This window comes from Oncorhynchus gorbuscha, linkage group LG02 (genome assembly GCF_021184085.1).
Source record: "Oncorhynchus gorbuscha isolate QuinsamMale2020 ecotype Even-year linkage group LG02, OgorEven_v1.0, whole genome shotgun sequence".
Classification (NCBI taxonomy): domain Eukaryota; kingdom Metazoa; phylum Chordata; class Actinopteri; order Salmoniformes; family Salmonidae; genus Oncorhynchus; species Oncorhynchus gorbuscha.
This window is the reverse complement of record NC_060174.1, coordinates 9,749,323-9,764,938: the sequence shown is the minus strand read 5'-3', so window position 1 is coordinate 9,764,938 and position 15,616 is coordinate 9,749,323. Positions and strand designations below refer to the sequence as shown.

General features: G+C 41.1%; 1 protein-coding gene across 1 annotated transcript in view; it reads right to left on the bottom strand.

Annotated features, from left to right (window-relative positions):
• Window positions 1-229: 229 nt before the first annotated feature.
• Window positions 230-15,616, bottom strand: part of LOC123996846 (protein ANKUB1-like) — an 18,590-nt gene continuing 3,203 nt past the window's right edge. The window contains 5 exon segments of the mRNA XM_046300622.1: window positions 230-1,196; window positions 1,821-2,507; window positions 2,509-2,742; window positions 3,827-3,941; window positions 4,143-4,353. Coding sequence (XP_046156578.1) covers window positions 1,115-1,196; window positions 1,821-2,507; window positions 2,509-2,742; window positions 3,827-3,941; window positions 4,143-4,353 — 1,329 coding nt within the window. The 3' untranslated portion in view covers window positions 230-1,114.

Below are 15,616 nucleotides of genomic sequence, written 5' to 3'. Positions count from 1 at the left end.
CAGCAGTCTAATGACTTGGGGGTAGAAGCTGTTCAGAGTCTAATGACTTGGCAGTCTAATGACTTGGGGGTAGAAGCTGTTCAGCAGTCTAATGACTTGGGGGTAGAAGCTGTTCAGCAGTCTAATGACTTGGGGGTAGAAGCTGTTCAGCAGTCTAATGACTTGGGGCAGTCTAATGACTTGGGGGTAAAAGCTGTTCAGCAGTCTAATGACTTGGGGGTAGAAGCTGTTCAGCAGTCTAATGACTTGACTCATATTTTCAGCTTCATAAAACAGTTATTTATTTTTATTTGATTTGATGTCATATTGTAAACTGATGTATCTGTTTTGCTGAAAATATGATTTTGAAAACAATGAATGTCTACAAGTGCTTCATAAAACAGTTATATTTATTTTTGTATTTTCAAAAGACAGCAAATAGCCAATCAAATATCAACAAAAGTGAAATGAAAGACAGATTTAATTTTCATTGAATAATTGTCTTGTCCAGTGAGCAACTCAATGACAGCGATTCAATGAACATACACTAACCCGGATGTTCTACTTGCCCCACTGAGTTACAGCAAAGTTATAATTTATGCATGGGTCCACGATCCACTCATAGCTCTCACAGCTATCTGACAGTTCTCAGAATACTAAGGAAGAAGTGTGTGATATTGGATTTGGTATCCTTCCCACTCCCAAGTGATTGGGAGTCCCATAGGGTGCCGCATAATTGGCCCAGCGTCGTCCGGGTTTGGCAATCATTGTAAATAAGAATTTGTTCTGAACTGACTTGTCTAGTGAAATAAAGGTTAAATAAAAATAAACTATTTAAGCTGTCTGCTATGTTGCTGTGTAAATCCAAGGAATGACTGAGAATCCACTGCCTGCCGTTGTAAACTTTCTGCACACAAATCAAACACAGTACTGACTATATCTATAAGCCTCATCCAAAGGAACGAAATTCTAAGTCGTCCGCATTGTTTCAGGCATCATCCGTTCCAAAGTCTCATCTTGTTCACTGTATAAAATTAAAATAAAAACTCAAATAATATTTCATTTTTGGACAATTCCAGGTTGTTCCTCCTTGTTTCAGTATGTTTAATCTGCCTAATGACCAGGATCCTGGTGTCTACCCAATGTGCTGAGCACTCCTCCTGGCCAGAGTCCGCGCTACATTCAGCTGCTGCAACCATGGTCTCTGTGTGAAGGCACTGTTAGAGAGTCAATCAACCAGAACAAGGTTAGGAGACCAAATCTGTGTCATAAGCATTGTGAGATACTGTATATGTAATGGTCTCAATACATTAATGAAGTGCCCTTACATCCTATCCTCTTCCCATACTGAAACAACTTGTTAGGGTGGGTGAAACAATAAGACTGACACTATATACCTTCTAAGCATGATAGTTGGCTCATGATTTGTTTCAGGACTTGTCAGGGTAAACCAATAACAGCTTCTCACCCCAAGTCATAAGACTGCTGAACAATTAATCAAATGGCCACAGGACAAGTTCAACCGTTTTATTATTTGTTGCTTTAGTTTATTGGGTAAATATTCATAGGCAGTGATGAAGTGGTAAAACCATTGACTGGTAAATGCTGATTGCCGTTCAGGATTAAAGAAGTAACGCTCCCTATACTTTCAATGCATCTTCCACAAAAGGTGGGTAAATGCTTGAACCAAATAAAATAAAAAGTGTGTAAACAGCTTTTACATGTGTCCCCCCCCACCACTGATTATAGGAGGCTTCTTCTGACAGTATTCACACCTTTCATAAGAAACCTCCAGAGAAATATTCATAGTCACCGTAGCTGTCATTTAAACTTGGACTAACCTGGCCAAGGCCAAACAGTATATGGCGTTTTCTCTGGGTGTGCGGTCGCAGTGGAGAGGAAAGGCCTCCAGTGAGGTGGTGAGTATCTGGGCGGAGTTTGGCGAGGCAAACACAGGTCTGAGATTGGTGTCTCTGGAAATGGGCGGGAGCGGAACTCTGCTCCTCCATTGGTTGCTGTTCTGATCCCCAATCTCATCCTCCTCACATCCCTTCCCTCCACATCCCCTCTTCTTCTCTCTTTCATCCCTCGTGGCCACAGGGTGTAGCTTCGGTAGTTGAAGAGGTTTATGCTGGGATGCCAGGGCGCGGAGCGGGCAGGATACATGAGATGGGCAGTTGATGGGGGTCAAACGTCGAGAGGCTGTGGACATCACCCTGATACCCGCCTTGGCCTCACTCCTCCTGGGCTTGGAGGACATCTTGGGGAGGGTGAAGCCGTCCACCAGGACCGTGTCGCCCACCCTGGTCCTGAACGGAGCCCTGTTGAGGCCCATGCAGTGCCTGGATGCTGCCCTCCTCTGCCCCAGCCTCACCCAGCCCTTTATCTGGAGGTATGTCCGCATGGGCAGGGCCATACCTGGGAGGACCACCACAGAGCACAGCTTGGTGGCCAGGTGACTCACACACTCCCTGTGGCTGTACTGAAGGGCGATCCTCAGGGGTCACGACCCTGGGGATCCCGACAGGCAGGGTCAGAACGCTGCTGGCGATAAAGAGTTTGAGGATGGTGAGCTGGCCGCGCTCGATGGAGGCGACAGCGGGACACTTGGCGACGTCGGGGTGGGCCGTCTGGTGGCACCACTCACGGTAAGGGTGAACCCCCACCGGCTCAATGACACGCACCCCCCTCTCCAGCAGCCAGCCGGCCAGGTCCAGGTGGCCCAGAGAAGCAGCGATGTAGAGTGCCATCCGGAGCTGGAACCTGGAATAATACAGAATCAATGTATTTATAACACGTTTCAAGTTTTTTTGTCAAGTTCACAAGATCCAGTGGGTTATAAAACGGTATAGTAAAAAAACTTACTTGCAAACTCTTTCCCACAATGCAGTATTAAATATCAGGGTAAGAGAAAAAACACATATGAAGGAAAAAACAAGAGAATATAAAGCTACATACAGGGTCAGTACCATCATTATAAGCTACATACAGGGTCAGTACCATCATTATAAGCTACATACAGGGTCAGTACCATCATTATAAGCTACATACAGGGTCAGTACCATCATTGTAAGCTACATACAGGTACCATCATTATAAGCTACATACAGTACCATCATTGTAAGCTACATACAGGGTCAGTACCATCATTGTAAGCTACATACAGGGTCAGTACCATCATTGTAAGCTACATACAGGGTCAGTACCATCATTATAAGCTACATACAGGGTCAGTACCATCATTGTAAGCTACATACAGGGTCAGTACCATCATTGTAAGCTACATACAGGGTCAGTACCATCATTGTAAGCTATATACAGGGTCAGTACCATCATTGTAAGCTACATATCAGTACCATCATTGGGGGTCAGTACCATCATTGTAAGCTACATACAGGGTCAGTACCATCATTGTAAGCTACATACAGGGTCAGTACCATCATTGTAAGCTACCATCATTGTAAGCTACATACAGGGTCAGGGTCAGTACCATCATTGTAAGCTACATACAGGGTCAGTACCATCATTGTAAGCTACATACAGGGTCAGTACCATCATTGTAAGCTAGCTATATACAGGGTCAGTACCATCATTGTACATACAGGGTCAGCTATATACAGGGTCAGTATCATTGTAAGCTATATACATTACCATCATTGTAAGCTACATACAGGGTCAGTACCATCATTGTAAGCTATATACAGGGTCAGTACCATCATTGTAAGCTATATACAGGGTCAGTACATCATTGTAAGCTACTATCATTGTGAGCTATATAAAGATTCAGTACCATCACTGTTGATAGTAAGTCTATCATACAGTTCAGTGTGTAGATGTGTATTCTGACCTCATCACAGGTCTCTCTCTAGACAGGTGTCGTTGGACGGTCAGTCTGTGTCCCAGGAAGCAGCCTCTGAGGAACTCCGCCCACCCATCCCAGGTGTCCAACCGTAGAGTAGCCCCTGGGAGACAGAAACACATGCAGGTTGTCCTCCTGGTTTCCATGAACCAAGAATGTGTTCCATACAGTCCATTTGTCTCTGTGTTACATCCATAAGGTGTTGAGCGCTTTTATTTTTTTGCATTTGCAATGCTGCAACTTCACTGCACCTCTACAGTAATGCTAAGAATCAATATGAAACGTTACAGTATAAAGGCCATACCAAGGTCAATGGCGTAGTCGTGCAGCCGGTTGCAGTCGTAGAGTTGCAGGCCGGTGGGAGAGCTCAGTCTGAAGGAGCTGACGGGAAGCCCACACTGCTGGGACACCAGGGTCATGAGCCTGGCCACAGACGTACTCAGGAGAAACACAGTGCCCAAGACTGAGAGGGTCTCCCCCGTCACGGCACTGAACACACGCACCACCGGCTCCCGCTGAAGTATAAGACCATGGACATACAGTAAATTCACTTGTTTTACATAAATACCTATGTTGTGTTTATACACCGAGTAAACAAAACATTATGAACACCTGTTCTTTCCATGACAAAGACTGACCAGGTGAATCCAGGTGAAAGCTATGATCCCTTAATGATGTCACTTGTTAAATCCACTTCAGTGTAGATGAAGGGGAGCGGACAGGTTAAAGAAGGATTTTTAAGCCTTGAGACAATTGAGGCATAGATTGTGTATGTGTGCCATTCAGAGGGTGAATGGGCAAGACAAAATATTTAAGTGCATATAATTACAGGGGTAAGGCTGTTCACATTGAACACTAATCTGGGTGCAGATTAAATTGAACACTAATCTGGGTGAAAATTAAATTGAAGACTGATCTGGGTGCAGATTAAATTGTTAACAAAAATATTATGAATATGTGTTTCAATGAACCCAAAGGGCCTCTTCTCCTACTATACGGCCTGCTGTGCTCTACTGTAGTCTGATGTAGTCTGTCTGCTGTACGCTACTGTACTCTGTCTGCTGTACTCTGTCTGCTCTGCTCTACTGTACTGTCTGCTGTACTCTGTCTGTACTCTACTGTACTCTGTCTGCTGTGCTCTACTGTACTCTACTGTAGTCTCTGTACTCTGTCTGTGTGCTCTACTGTAGTCTGCTGTACTCTGTGCTGTACTCTGCTGTGCTCTACTGTGCTCTGTCTGTTGTGCTCTACTGTACTCTGTCTGCTGTACTCTGCTGTGCTCTACTGTACTCTGTTGTGCTCTGTCTGCTGTACTCTGCTGTGCTCTACTGTACTCTGCTGTGCTCTACTGTACTCTACTGTACTCTACTGTACTCTGTACTCTACTGTACTCTGTCTACTGTACTCTGTTGTGCTCTACTGTACTATACACGACTGGGTATACAGACTCTTCAGATACTGTTAGCGAACACCAGACTGAGGTGGAGGCGATTACATGGGGAAAAGGTTTATGACTGTAAGGGTGTTTGGTACAAAGGCAACACTACATCGGGCCACATTTCAGCTCTATCCCAGGTCAACCATACAATACTATAGATTTCCACTCTACATTTAGCAAGAAGGACAGAAGTCATTGGCTGACGATGTCAATGATAGAGGAACACAAAATAAACATTATCAAAATTTGTACTTAGATACAAACTCTAGTCAACCAGCGAGAAGGAGAGACAGACAGAAGGTCTTGCTTTGACTATGTCAATGATGGGATGTGTAAGTAAGGATAAGGGACACAAATAAACATTATTCTGATGGTTAAATTTGTACTTAGATACATAACCACTCTCCTATGTTAGCAAATCTTCCACAGAACTTTGTGGAACAGAGTGAGTTCTGTACCTGTCTGGCTCTGGACATGTACCCAGGGACCTCTGTACAACAACACTTCACACTCACGAAGCAGTGTTCTTACTAACCAATCACTCTACCATAACCATGGTCTTGGTTGAGCAAGGGCAATATTACTTTAAGTCTCAAGCAGGGTGACCTCAACATACTATATATCACCATACTATATACCACCACACTATACAGTGGGGCAAAAAAGTATTTAAAATTTGAAGCAGAGCTTAATTTGTAAATTGGGAGGTGCCAGAACAAAGAGTGGGTGCTAGAGGGGGGGTTCTGTGGTACCAGAACTCATGAGAAAAAATATCACCTATTATAATAGAGTATTGAATGCATATCATCACATTTGGGTAGAGCCACTTGTAGAAGGTGCACACATGGGGAACATTTTTAGTAGCCTAGGGTCCGGGAAAGTGTTGGCCTTTTTAAAACCGCATTTCGTGCAATTCTACATAATTTTACATGACTGGAGACTTTGGCATTATCTTTTTTTAATCAGCACAAATGATCGAAATGGCAGGCTACTTTGACACTGACAAACTGAGATCAATAAAAACGACCTTGTCTTGAATCCATCAATAGCCTATAGGCCTAGGTTTGTGGAGAAACATATAGTAGGCTACAATATGAGAAGGAAATTAGTCCTAAAAATGCTTTCCAGTTTCACTGACTCACCCAATGATGCGCAGCTCACTCGCTGGAGATTGTCGATGCGCTCGTGTCAAAAGCCTATCTCTCCCTCTCTCTGTTTTGTAAAACAATGTTTGGGAGTTGATCAAATATTTTGGTAGTCTACAGCATAGTCTTATCTTTTCAGCAAGAGTCATTGCTTTTCAACCTGTGTTTTCCCTCGATTGTATTTGAAATATTGCAAAAGGCCTGTTTTGTCTGCCTGTTGTATTTTCACTGACAGATTTGCCTCGCGTTCCCGACTGTAGGCTATTCTTTGTTATTGGGCTACAATCCGCAGTTAGGCTATTTAAAAAAGAAGCTATTGGTCCTCTGTAGCTAAATTATAGGGCTTCTCATGACGTATTAGGCTATTCTGAATGATTTAATTTATTTCTGAACAGACAGCAGTAATTCCGTAACTTTAGAAAATTCCTCCAGAACCCTTCATGCAGCTATGATTCTATAAGGAAACAAATGACGAAGTGCAACTCTGGAGAGATGAGGGGGCAGGATAATTGACGAAGAGGCAACTCGAATGAACTTTGATCGCTTTTATTATAATTGTTACATAGCAAAAAGTGACAATTATTTTTCATGGCACGAGAGGTACCGGATTCGGCCAAATAGGTTCCGGAACAAAGCAGTCCAGAACGGAAAGGTGCCGGATCCTGTTCTGGCATGATCCGGCTCAAATTAAGCACTGATTTGAAGTACCCAGACCTGCTGAGTATAAAGATGATTAAACAAGATTCAGTGGGCTTGTCATTCACAGGTACTAAACTGATGACAAAATCATGTTTTGAAAATGTAGTAGCTATTTATGTTGTTGTTTAATGACATTGCGAATATAATCATTTTTGACATTTAACTACCGGTATGTATCTAATCCGGTTTCGGCATGTGAAAAGTATTAATCGCAAATTCCAACACTAACGGATACCGGGAAATAGAAATAAGAGAACCGGTAAGGAATGCGGAGCCACGCCCTAAAATAACATGTGACCACAAGGCGTTTGTGACACATTCTCTGCGTTCCAATTTTGTCATAATTGTCTGTAGGTTCTAAATTGCTTATGAGCTTGGCTTCCCTTCAGAAAGTATCTGATTCTTGTACTTTACAGCTGTATTTTCCTACAGTTAATAATAATAATAGCAACAAAATATTTCATTCCTTAAAATGATATTGCCAGATGGAAGAAAATAATAAGGTAGGCCTAAACTTTTTATTTGATTTATTATTATTATTTTAATCAACTTTTATTTAACCATGCTGATTTGCTAGTTGAGAACAGCCTAGAGTTTTTAACCATGGTAGGCTAGTTGAGAACATCATTTTTAACCATGTAGGCTAGTTTATGTTTAGTAGCTATTTTTTTCACCTTTATTTAACCATTTAGGCTTTGAGAACACCTTTATTTAACCATGTAGGCTAGTTGAAACACCTTTATTTAACCATGTAGACCTTTGAGAACACCTTTATTTAACCATGTAGGCTAGTTGAGAACACCTTTATTTAACCATGTAGGCTAGTTGAAACACCTTTAATTGGGAGCTGGTTAAGCATGGGCTTTGAGAACACCTTCAGGTAGGCTAGTCTGAGAACACCTTTATTTAACCATGTAGGCTAGTTGAGAACACCTTTATTTAACCATGTAGGCTAGTTGAGAACACCTTTATTTAACCATGTAGGCTATTTAAGCCTAACGGTGTTGAGAACACCTTTATTTAACCATGTTTTTAGGCTAGTTGAGAACACCTTTATTTAACCATGTAGGCACCTTTATTTAACCATGTAGGCTAGTTGAGAACACCTTTATTTAACCATGTAGGCTAGTTGAGAACACCTTTATTTAACCATGTAGGCTAGTTGAGAACACCTTTATTTAACCATGTAGGCTAGTTGAGAACACCTTTATTTAACCATGTAGGCTATTGAGAACACCTTTATTTAACCATGTAGGCTAGTTGAGAACACCTTTATTTAACCATGTAGGCTAGTTGAGAACACCTTTATTTAACCATGTAGGCTAGTTGAGAACACCTTTATTTAACCATGTAGGCTAGTTGAGAACACCTTTATTTAACCATGTTTTGAGAACACCTTTATTTAACCATGTAGGCTAGTTGAGAACACCTTTATTTAACCATGTAGGCTAGTTGAGAACACCTTTATTTAACCATGTAGGCTAGTTGAGAACAGGCTAGTTGAGAATTTATTTAACCATGTAGGCTAGTTGAGAACACCTTTGTTTAACCATGTAGGCTAGTTGAGAACACCTTTATTTAACCATGTAGGCTAGTTGAGAACACCTTTATTTAACCATGTAGGCTAGTTGAGAACACCTTTATTTAACCATGTAGGCTAGTTGAGAACACCTTTATTTAACCATGTAGGCTAGTTGAGAACACCTTTATTTAACCATGTAGGCTAGTTGAGAACACCTTTATTTAACCATGTAGGCTAGTTGAGAACACCTTTATTTAACCATGTAGGCTAGTTGAGAACACCTTTTTTAACCATGTAGGCTAGTTGAGAACACCTTTATTTAACCATGTAGGCTAGTTGAGAACACCTTTATTTAACCATGTAGGCTAGTTGAGAACACCTTTATTTAACCATGTAGGCTAGTTGAGAACACCTTTATTTAACCATGTAGGCTAGTTGAGAACACCTTTATTTAACCATGTAGGCTAGTTGAGAACACCTTTATTTAACCATGTAGGCTAGTTGAGAACACCTTTATTTAACCATGTAGGCTAGTTGAGAACACCTTTATTTAACCATGTAGGCTAGTTGAGAACACCTTTATTTAACCATGTAGGCTAGTTGAGAACACCTTTATTTAACCATGTAGGCTAGTTGAGAACACCTTTATTTAACCATGTAGGCTAGTTGAGAACACCTTTATTTAACCATGTAGGCTAGTTGAGAACACCTTTATTTAACCATGTAGGCTAGTTGAGAACACCTTTATTTAACCATGTAGGCTAGTTGAGAACACCTTTATTTAACCATGTAGGCTAGTTGAGAACACCTTTATTTAACCATGTAGGCTAGTTGAGAACACCTTTATTTAACCATGTAGGCTAGTTGAGAACACCTTTGTTTAACCATGTAGGCTAGTTGAGAACACCTTTATTTAACCATGTAGGCTAGTTGAGAACACCTTTATTTAACCATGTAGGCTAGTTGAGAACACCTTTATTTTAGGTTTTAACGGATGGCACCATGTAGGCTAGTTGAGAACACCTTTATTTAACCATGTAGGCTAGTTGAGAACACCTTTATTTAACCATGTAGGCTAGTTGAGAACACCTTTATTTAACCATGTAGGCTAGTTGAGAACACCTTTATTTAACCATGTAGGCTAGTTGAGAACACCTTTATTTAACCATGTAGGCTAGTTGAGAACACCTTTATTTAACCATGTAGGCTAGTTGAGAACACCTTTATTTAACCATGTAGGCTAGTTGAGAACACCTTTATTTAACCATGTAGGCTAGTTGAGAACACCTTTATTTAACCATGTAGGCTAGTTGAGAACACCTTTATTTAACCATGTAGGCTAGTTGAGAACACCTTTATTTAACCATGTAGGCTAGTTGAGAACACCTTTATTTAACCATGTAGGCTAGTTGAGAACACCTTTATTTAACCATGTAGGCTAGTTGAGAACACCTTTATTTAACCATGTAGGCTAGTTGAGAACACCTTTATTTAACCATGTAGGCTAGTTGAGAACACCTTTATTTAACCATGTAGGCTAGTTGAGAACACCTTTATTTAACCATGTAGGCTAGTTGAGAACACCTTTATTTAACCATGTAGGCTAGTTGAGAACACCTTTATTTAACCATGTAGGCTAGTTGAGAACACCTTTATTTAACCATGTAGGCTAGTTGAGAACACCTTTATTTAACCATGTAGGCTAGTTGAGAACACCTTTATTTAACCATGTAGGCTAGTTGAGAACACCTTTATTTAACCATGTAGGCTAGTTGAGAACACCTTTATTTAACCATGTAGGCTAGTTGAGAACACCTTTATTTAACCAGGTAGGCTAGTTGAGAACACCTTTATTTAACCAGGTAGGCTAGTTGAGAACAAGTTCTCATTTGCAACTGCGACCTGGCCAAGATAAAGCAAAGCAGTTCGACAGATACAACGACACAGAGTTACACATGGAGTAAACAATTAACAAGTCAATAACACAGTAGGGGGGAAAAAGGGGAGTCTATATACATTGTGTGCAAAAGGCGTGAGGTAGGCGAATAATTACAATTTTGCAGATTAACACTGGAGTGATAAATGATCAGATGGTCATGTACAGGTAGAGATATTGGTGTGCAAAAGAGCAGAAAAGTAAATAAATAAAAACAGTATGGGGATGAGGTAGGTAAAAATGGGTGGGCTATTTGCCGATAGACTGTAATAAGATATACCTTCAAGACTGCTTGTGTTTAATCCTGAATCCAGTTGCCCCTCTTGTACTGCGATAAAACAATAGGCAAGCCATGAACCTTATGGAGAAGTGCATGTGTTTTGCAGACACACCTGGGTTCTAGACTGGCTGAGGTAAACATTTTAGGAAAGCCTGGGTTTTTAAATCCCGGTGAAAGCAGATATGACAAGGTTTGTCAATGTCATGTTGCCCTTCCATTTAGATGAAACTAGAGAAAAGGATCATTTTTCTTCTCTTAATCCACATTTTCTAGCAAAAAAACATGTTCATGCTTTAGGGCTGGTGGGCTGCAAATATATTGGTAAAATATAAAGTGTGTGTGTGTGTGTGTGGGGGGGGGGTAGTGGATATAATGGGGTATAGGCCTAATTGTTGTTATGAGGGTGAAATTTCAACCACAGGATGATGTCATCATTGTAAACTAAATTCAGCATAGCCAAACCTTGTTATAAAATAGGTTGAATTTGTACCTTTGAAACCATGTCAGATTTTCAAAATTATATACACTTTCAGAAAAAAACAATAGGCAGCACCTCAGCCCGGGATCGAACCCCATCCAGGGTTTTAACGACACCCAGCCCTGCTTAGCTTTAATATGTCACTGACTACTACCAATATGCTACTGTGAGAATTATTATTGAGAGATCTCTTAATAACAAAATATATTCAGTGTTAATATCGAAGTCATTCTAAGGGGTAGGTTTGACAAAGCAAATGAGTGAGTCTTTGACATGAAGACAGTGGTTAGATTCTGCCATTGGGACTGCTCTGATGTTTCCATTCTCTCCTGGTTATGACCATAGAGCCTTGTCCCAGTCTCTAGACCTGCCTGTCTGTGTGGTGGATGACCACCTGACCTCTGAAGCTGTCAATGAGATGGTAAGTTGACCTTGTCATTTCATATTACAACATTAATCCAATAAAATGTTATAGTGATGCTATCATTGGCAATGTTGACGTACCACAACCATCTCTGTTGTGTTGCAGTTGTTTAATTGGCCCAACGTTGCCAATGCTCCTCCACTCTTTAACAGTTAATAATTATTTCAGTATGATATTTGTTGTATATTAAGTTTGATTATTTGCAATATAATTACATTTCTACCAGGAGCAGAGCAATTCTACCAGGAGCAGAGCAACCTCAGTGATGGAAACCACAGAAGAGGGGAAGCTCAACAATGTAGAACATCTGACACTTATGGACTTCCTTCAAAACCTAACTGAGAAGTATGTTCTGTTTTCTTTGGTACTATCACACCTTCAAGGAAATAGGATCAAATTAGAAACTGATCAATCGGAAAAAAAATGTTCAGTGCTAGAAAAGTTGTCACATTGCAATTTTGCCAAAACAACTGACACAAAGCAAGTATAACTTCACGATCAGGCAAATAATTAAATAAAACAATTCTGCCACGCATCCTGATATGACAACATTTATAACAATATTGTTTTCAGGCAATGGAGGGGGATTCGTGAGGGCATGTTTGACCCGGTAAGATCATGTTACTGACAATTTAATTAGATTACCATGAAAACTCTGCCTAATGTTTAACCTTGTTCATAAGCTTTTGAAAGACACACTATGCAACATTTTAAAACACTTATTCTGTTTCTGGAATACAGCTGACAAAACAACAGCTTGCCGGCTTGTGTCTGAGGATTGTCCAGTTTTTATCGGACAAGCTGATGCAGATCATCATCCCAGGTCTTTACGAACTACTGGGCATCCAAGATGCTGCCTCCTCTCCATTGTCACAGAGATCTCTCAGCGTCACTCACCAGTCTGTTAGACGATAAGACTAACACCAAGTCCCGCGTGAGATTTACTGAGGCTGGTGTACCTAAGAGGCCAGGCAGTCGAAAGTCTTACAATAGCTTTCGCATCCCGACTCCCTACCCTTCCTCCAACTGTGTGGAGCAGGAAGAGGAAGAAGAGCAGGAATCACAACTTAAGTTCAAGGAGATTTACCTGACTAAGGGCTGTCTGGGCAGTGGAAGCTACCTGCCCAATGGGGCCATGAGGTAAGTCCCATGATGGTAGTGACTGTCCATTACTGTTTATGACTTATCAACCATCATTTACTTTCTCATATAAAATATTTATTTGATGACTTTATTACTTCATTCCAAGTCATCAACTCATCTCTATAGAGCTGCTGCTTATCCTGTCTGACAAAATCACTATTTTAGTAGTTCTTCTAAGTAAATAAGACCTACTTTTATGACCGCTGAACACCAACTGTCAATCACTTAGATCATGTATTTCCAGGTAGAGAATCCTCGCAACGCAACTGCTTTTTATCTCTCTCATGCATTCTCTCGTCTCTCCGTCTCAGTCAATGAGGTTTCCGTATCTGCTCCACACAGAGTGGACAAGCAAGTGGGCGTGCAATGGATTATGGGAATTAATTGCCATATTTTCTGTGCTAAACTATGTAGAATATTGGCCTGTTGGAAACTACAACTCCCTACTACATTGCATAGTTCGTGCTTGATCTGATTTATCTCTACAGAAACTGAGCATCGAGCTTACAGAAGAAGAAAAAAAATTAACTATATGGAATTCAAATAATTGAGCCGACGTCGGTTAATTAGTTGTTTAAAAAACGAAAAATAACAAAAATGTTGGTTAAATGCTCAGCTCTAGATTCTAATGACATCATCAGTGTGCATCCTGTGATTTTAACAAATTATGAGTAGGAATTGCCTACTAATTGGTTGATGATGTCATAGAAAACACTTATCTTCCTCTTTCTACAAAACATAGAAATGCCCATTTTTCACATATGCTGATGTTGGGGTGGTGCTGGAGATGATGAATATGAAGTTGAAACATTTAGAAATTTCCCTTTAACATTTCTTCAAACTGCCTTGTATTTATGATTGTCCTTGAAGTTACAGTATTTGAAGTTTATAGCAATTTGGATTTTTGTGGAGGATAGATATTGCCAGGATAGATATATATCTACAGGCCAGTTTCAATACAAATGACTTATGACAATGGTGCAGATGTATTTGACACACTGAATGTGCATCACAGCCTAACATATTATTTGTTTGACTTTGATGATTTCTGTTGTTTTTTCCCCAAGGACTCTAACCTCTCTGTCTGATGTGCAGAAGAAAACAACCAACTCTGAGACACTACAAGTCCTCTTAGGTGTCTCAGAGGACACCCTTTAACCTGTGTGCAGGACAGCCTGCAAGGTTCTCTCTCCAAACTTGCATGCATGTCCAATTTCCCATCTGGAAGTGCAGGCTCTATGATGCTAACCCCTGCTGTAATGGCAGAGTTGGCTAAAGATGTCAAGTCGGCCTTATCAGTGGTCGTTAAGAGTGCCTCCGCTAGCCAAACCTCTCTAGTGACACCGGTAAGGGGAGACTCACAGACCAAGGTGACTGAGAGCATGGTGAGAGAGCTGGCTGCTAAACTTGAAAAAGTTGACCAAGAGAGCAAGAGTCTAACAGGGCAAGTCATGACCACCATCTCTGACACAATGTTGGCTTTTGTTGACGAGAACGAACAGAATTTGCTGGAAGATCTGAAGGACAAGATCACATTTTTGGCATCGCATGTTGGCTTCATTGAGGATCTTGATGCCCTGATAAGGAAATACGAGAGCAGCTACAATATTAGTGAATCTGGTTCCTCCTGCACGCTCACATCTAAGAGCATCCAAAAACTCTCCAGCCGGGAGTTTCAAACATCAGCAATACAAGCAGTGAGTGGAATTCTTGCCAAAAAAGTCAGTAGTTTGAGCTTTCCTAGTTCAGTCGTTCAGTCTGAGTTAACAGGTGCTGTGTCAGGTCAAACATTGTCTGGCATTGTAAAGACAGAGTCAATTCACCCAGTGGGCTCAGCAGCGTCAGTAGTTGTTAAGACTTTCGTGTCAGATATGAAGTCCTTGGCTGAATCTGAAGAGAGTCCCCAACAGAAGAGTGCCTGGTCTGCTGCTGTTCACATTTACCACAGCATCCAAAACAACTTGAAAGATTATTTCGGCAAGCTTCAGCGATGTGCCTTAAAGAGCATTGTCACATCTGATGACAACATCACAAATGCTGAGTTTAAGGAGACAGTTCCACTTCCTTGCTTAGACATGAAATATAGGCCCAGTAAGAGTGAGCCTCAGTTGCCAGAGTCCACTGGTGAAGTTACTTTACAAAGAGGCCTAAGTGAGAGCTCAAAACCTCTTTGGGCACAAACTGAGTCAGAAGAAAGCAAGCTCCTTCTGACAACTTGCACCAAAGAAGTCATCTCAGAGCTTCTGGTCTTGTACAACACTGAGATGTCAAAGGAGGACCCCCTGTACACTGTTGGAGAAAAAGGATCAGACTTCTCTATTGAGAGACAACAATTTGTAGAGGGTGTTCTGGCTCAGCTTGGGGATATCTCCCATTCCAGGGCCTCATCACCAATAGTAAATGAGTTCCCCTGTCAAAATTGAGGCCAGCAGAAGTAAGGCCACAGCTTCTTTGACCAGTCTGTTAGATTGCATGAAAAAACTCTCAAGTGAGGAATTCAAGAGAACACCACTCAAGCAGTGAGTGAGTTCCTAGTTAAAAAGTCCAACAGTAGCTTAACTAGTGCAAATCCTGCTTATTCTGTAGCATCCAGGTCTTGTTCCGTTCAAAACCAGAGAACCTTGTCAAAGGATATTTGTGCGGATTCTGCTGCCTTTGGCATCATTGACACATTTGTGGAAGACCTGCAGAGCTTGGCGCAACCTGCAGAAGT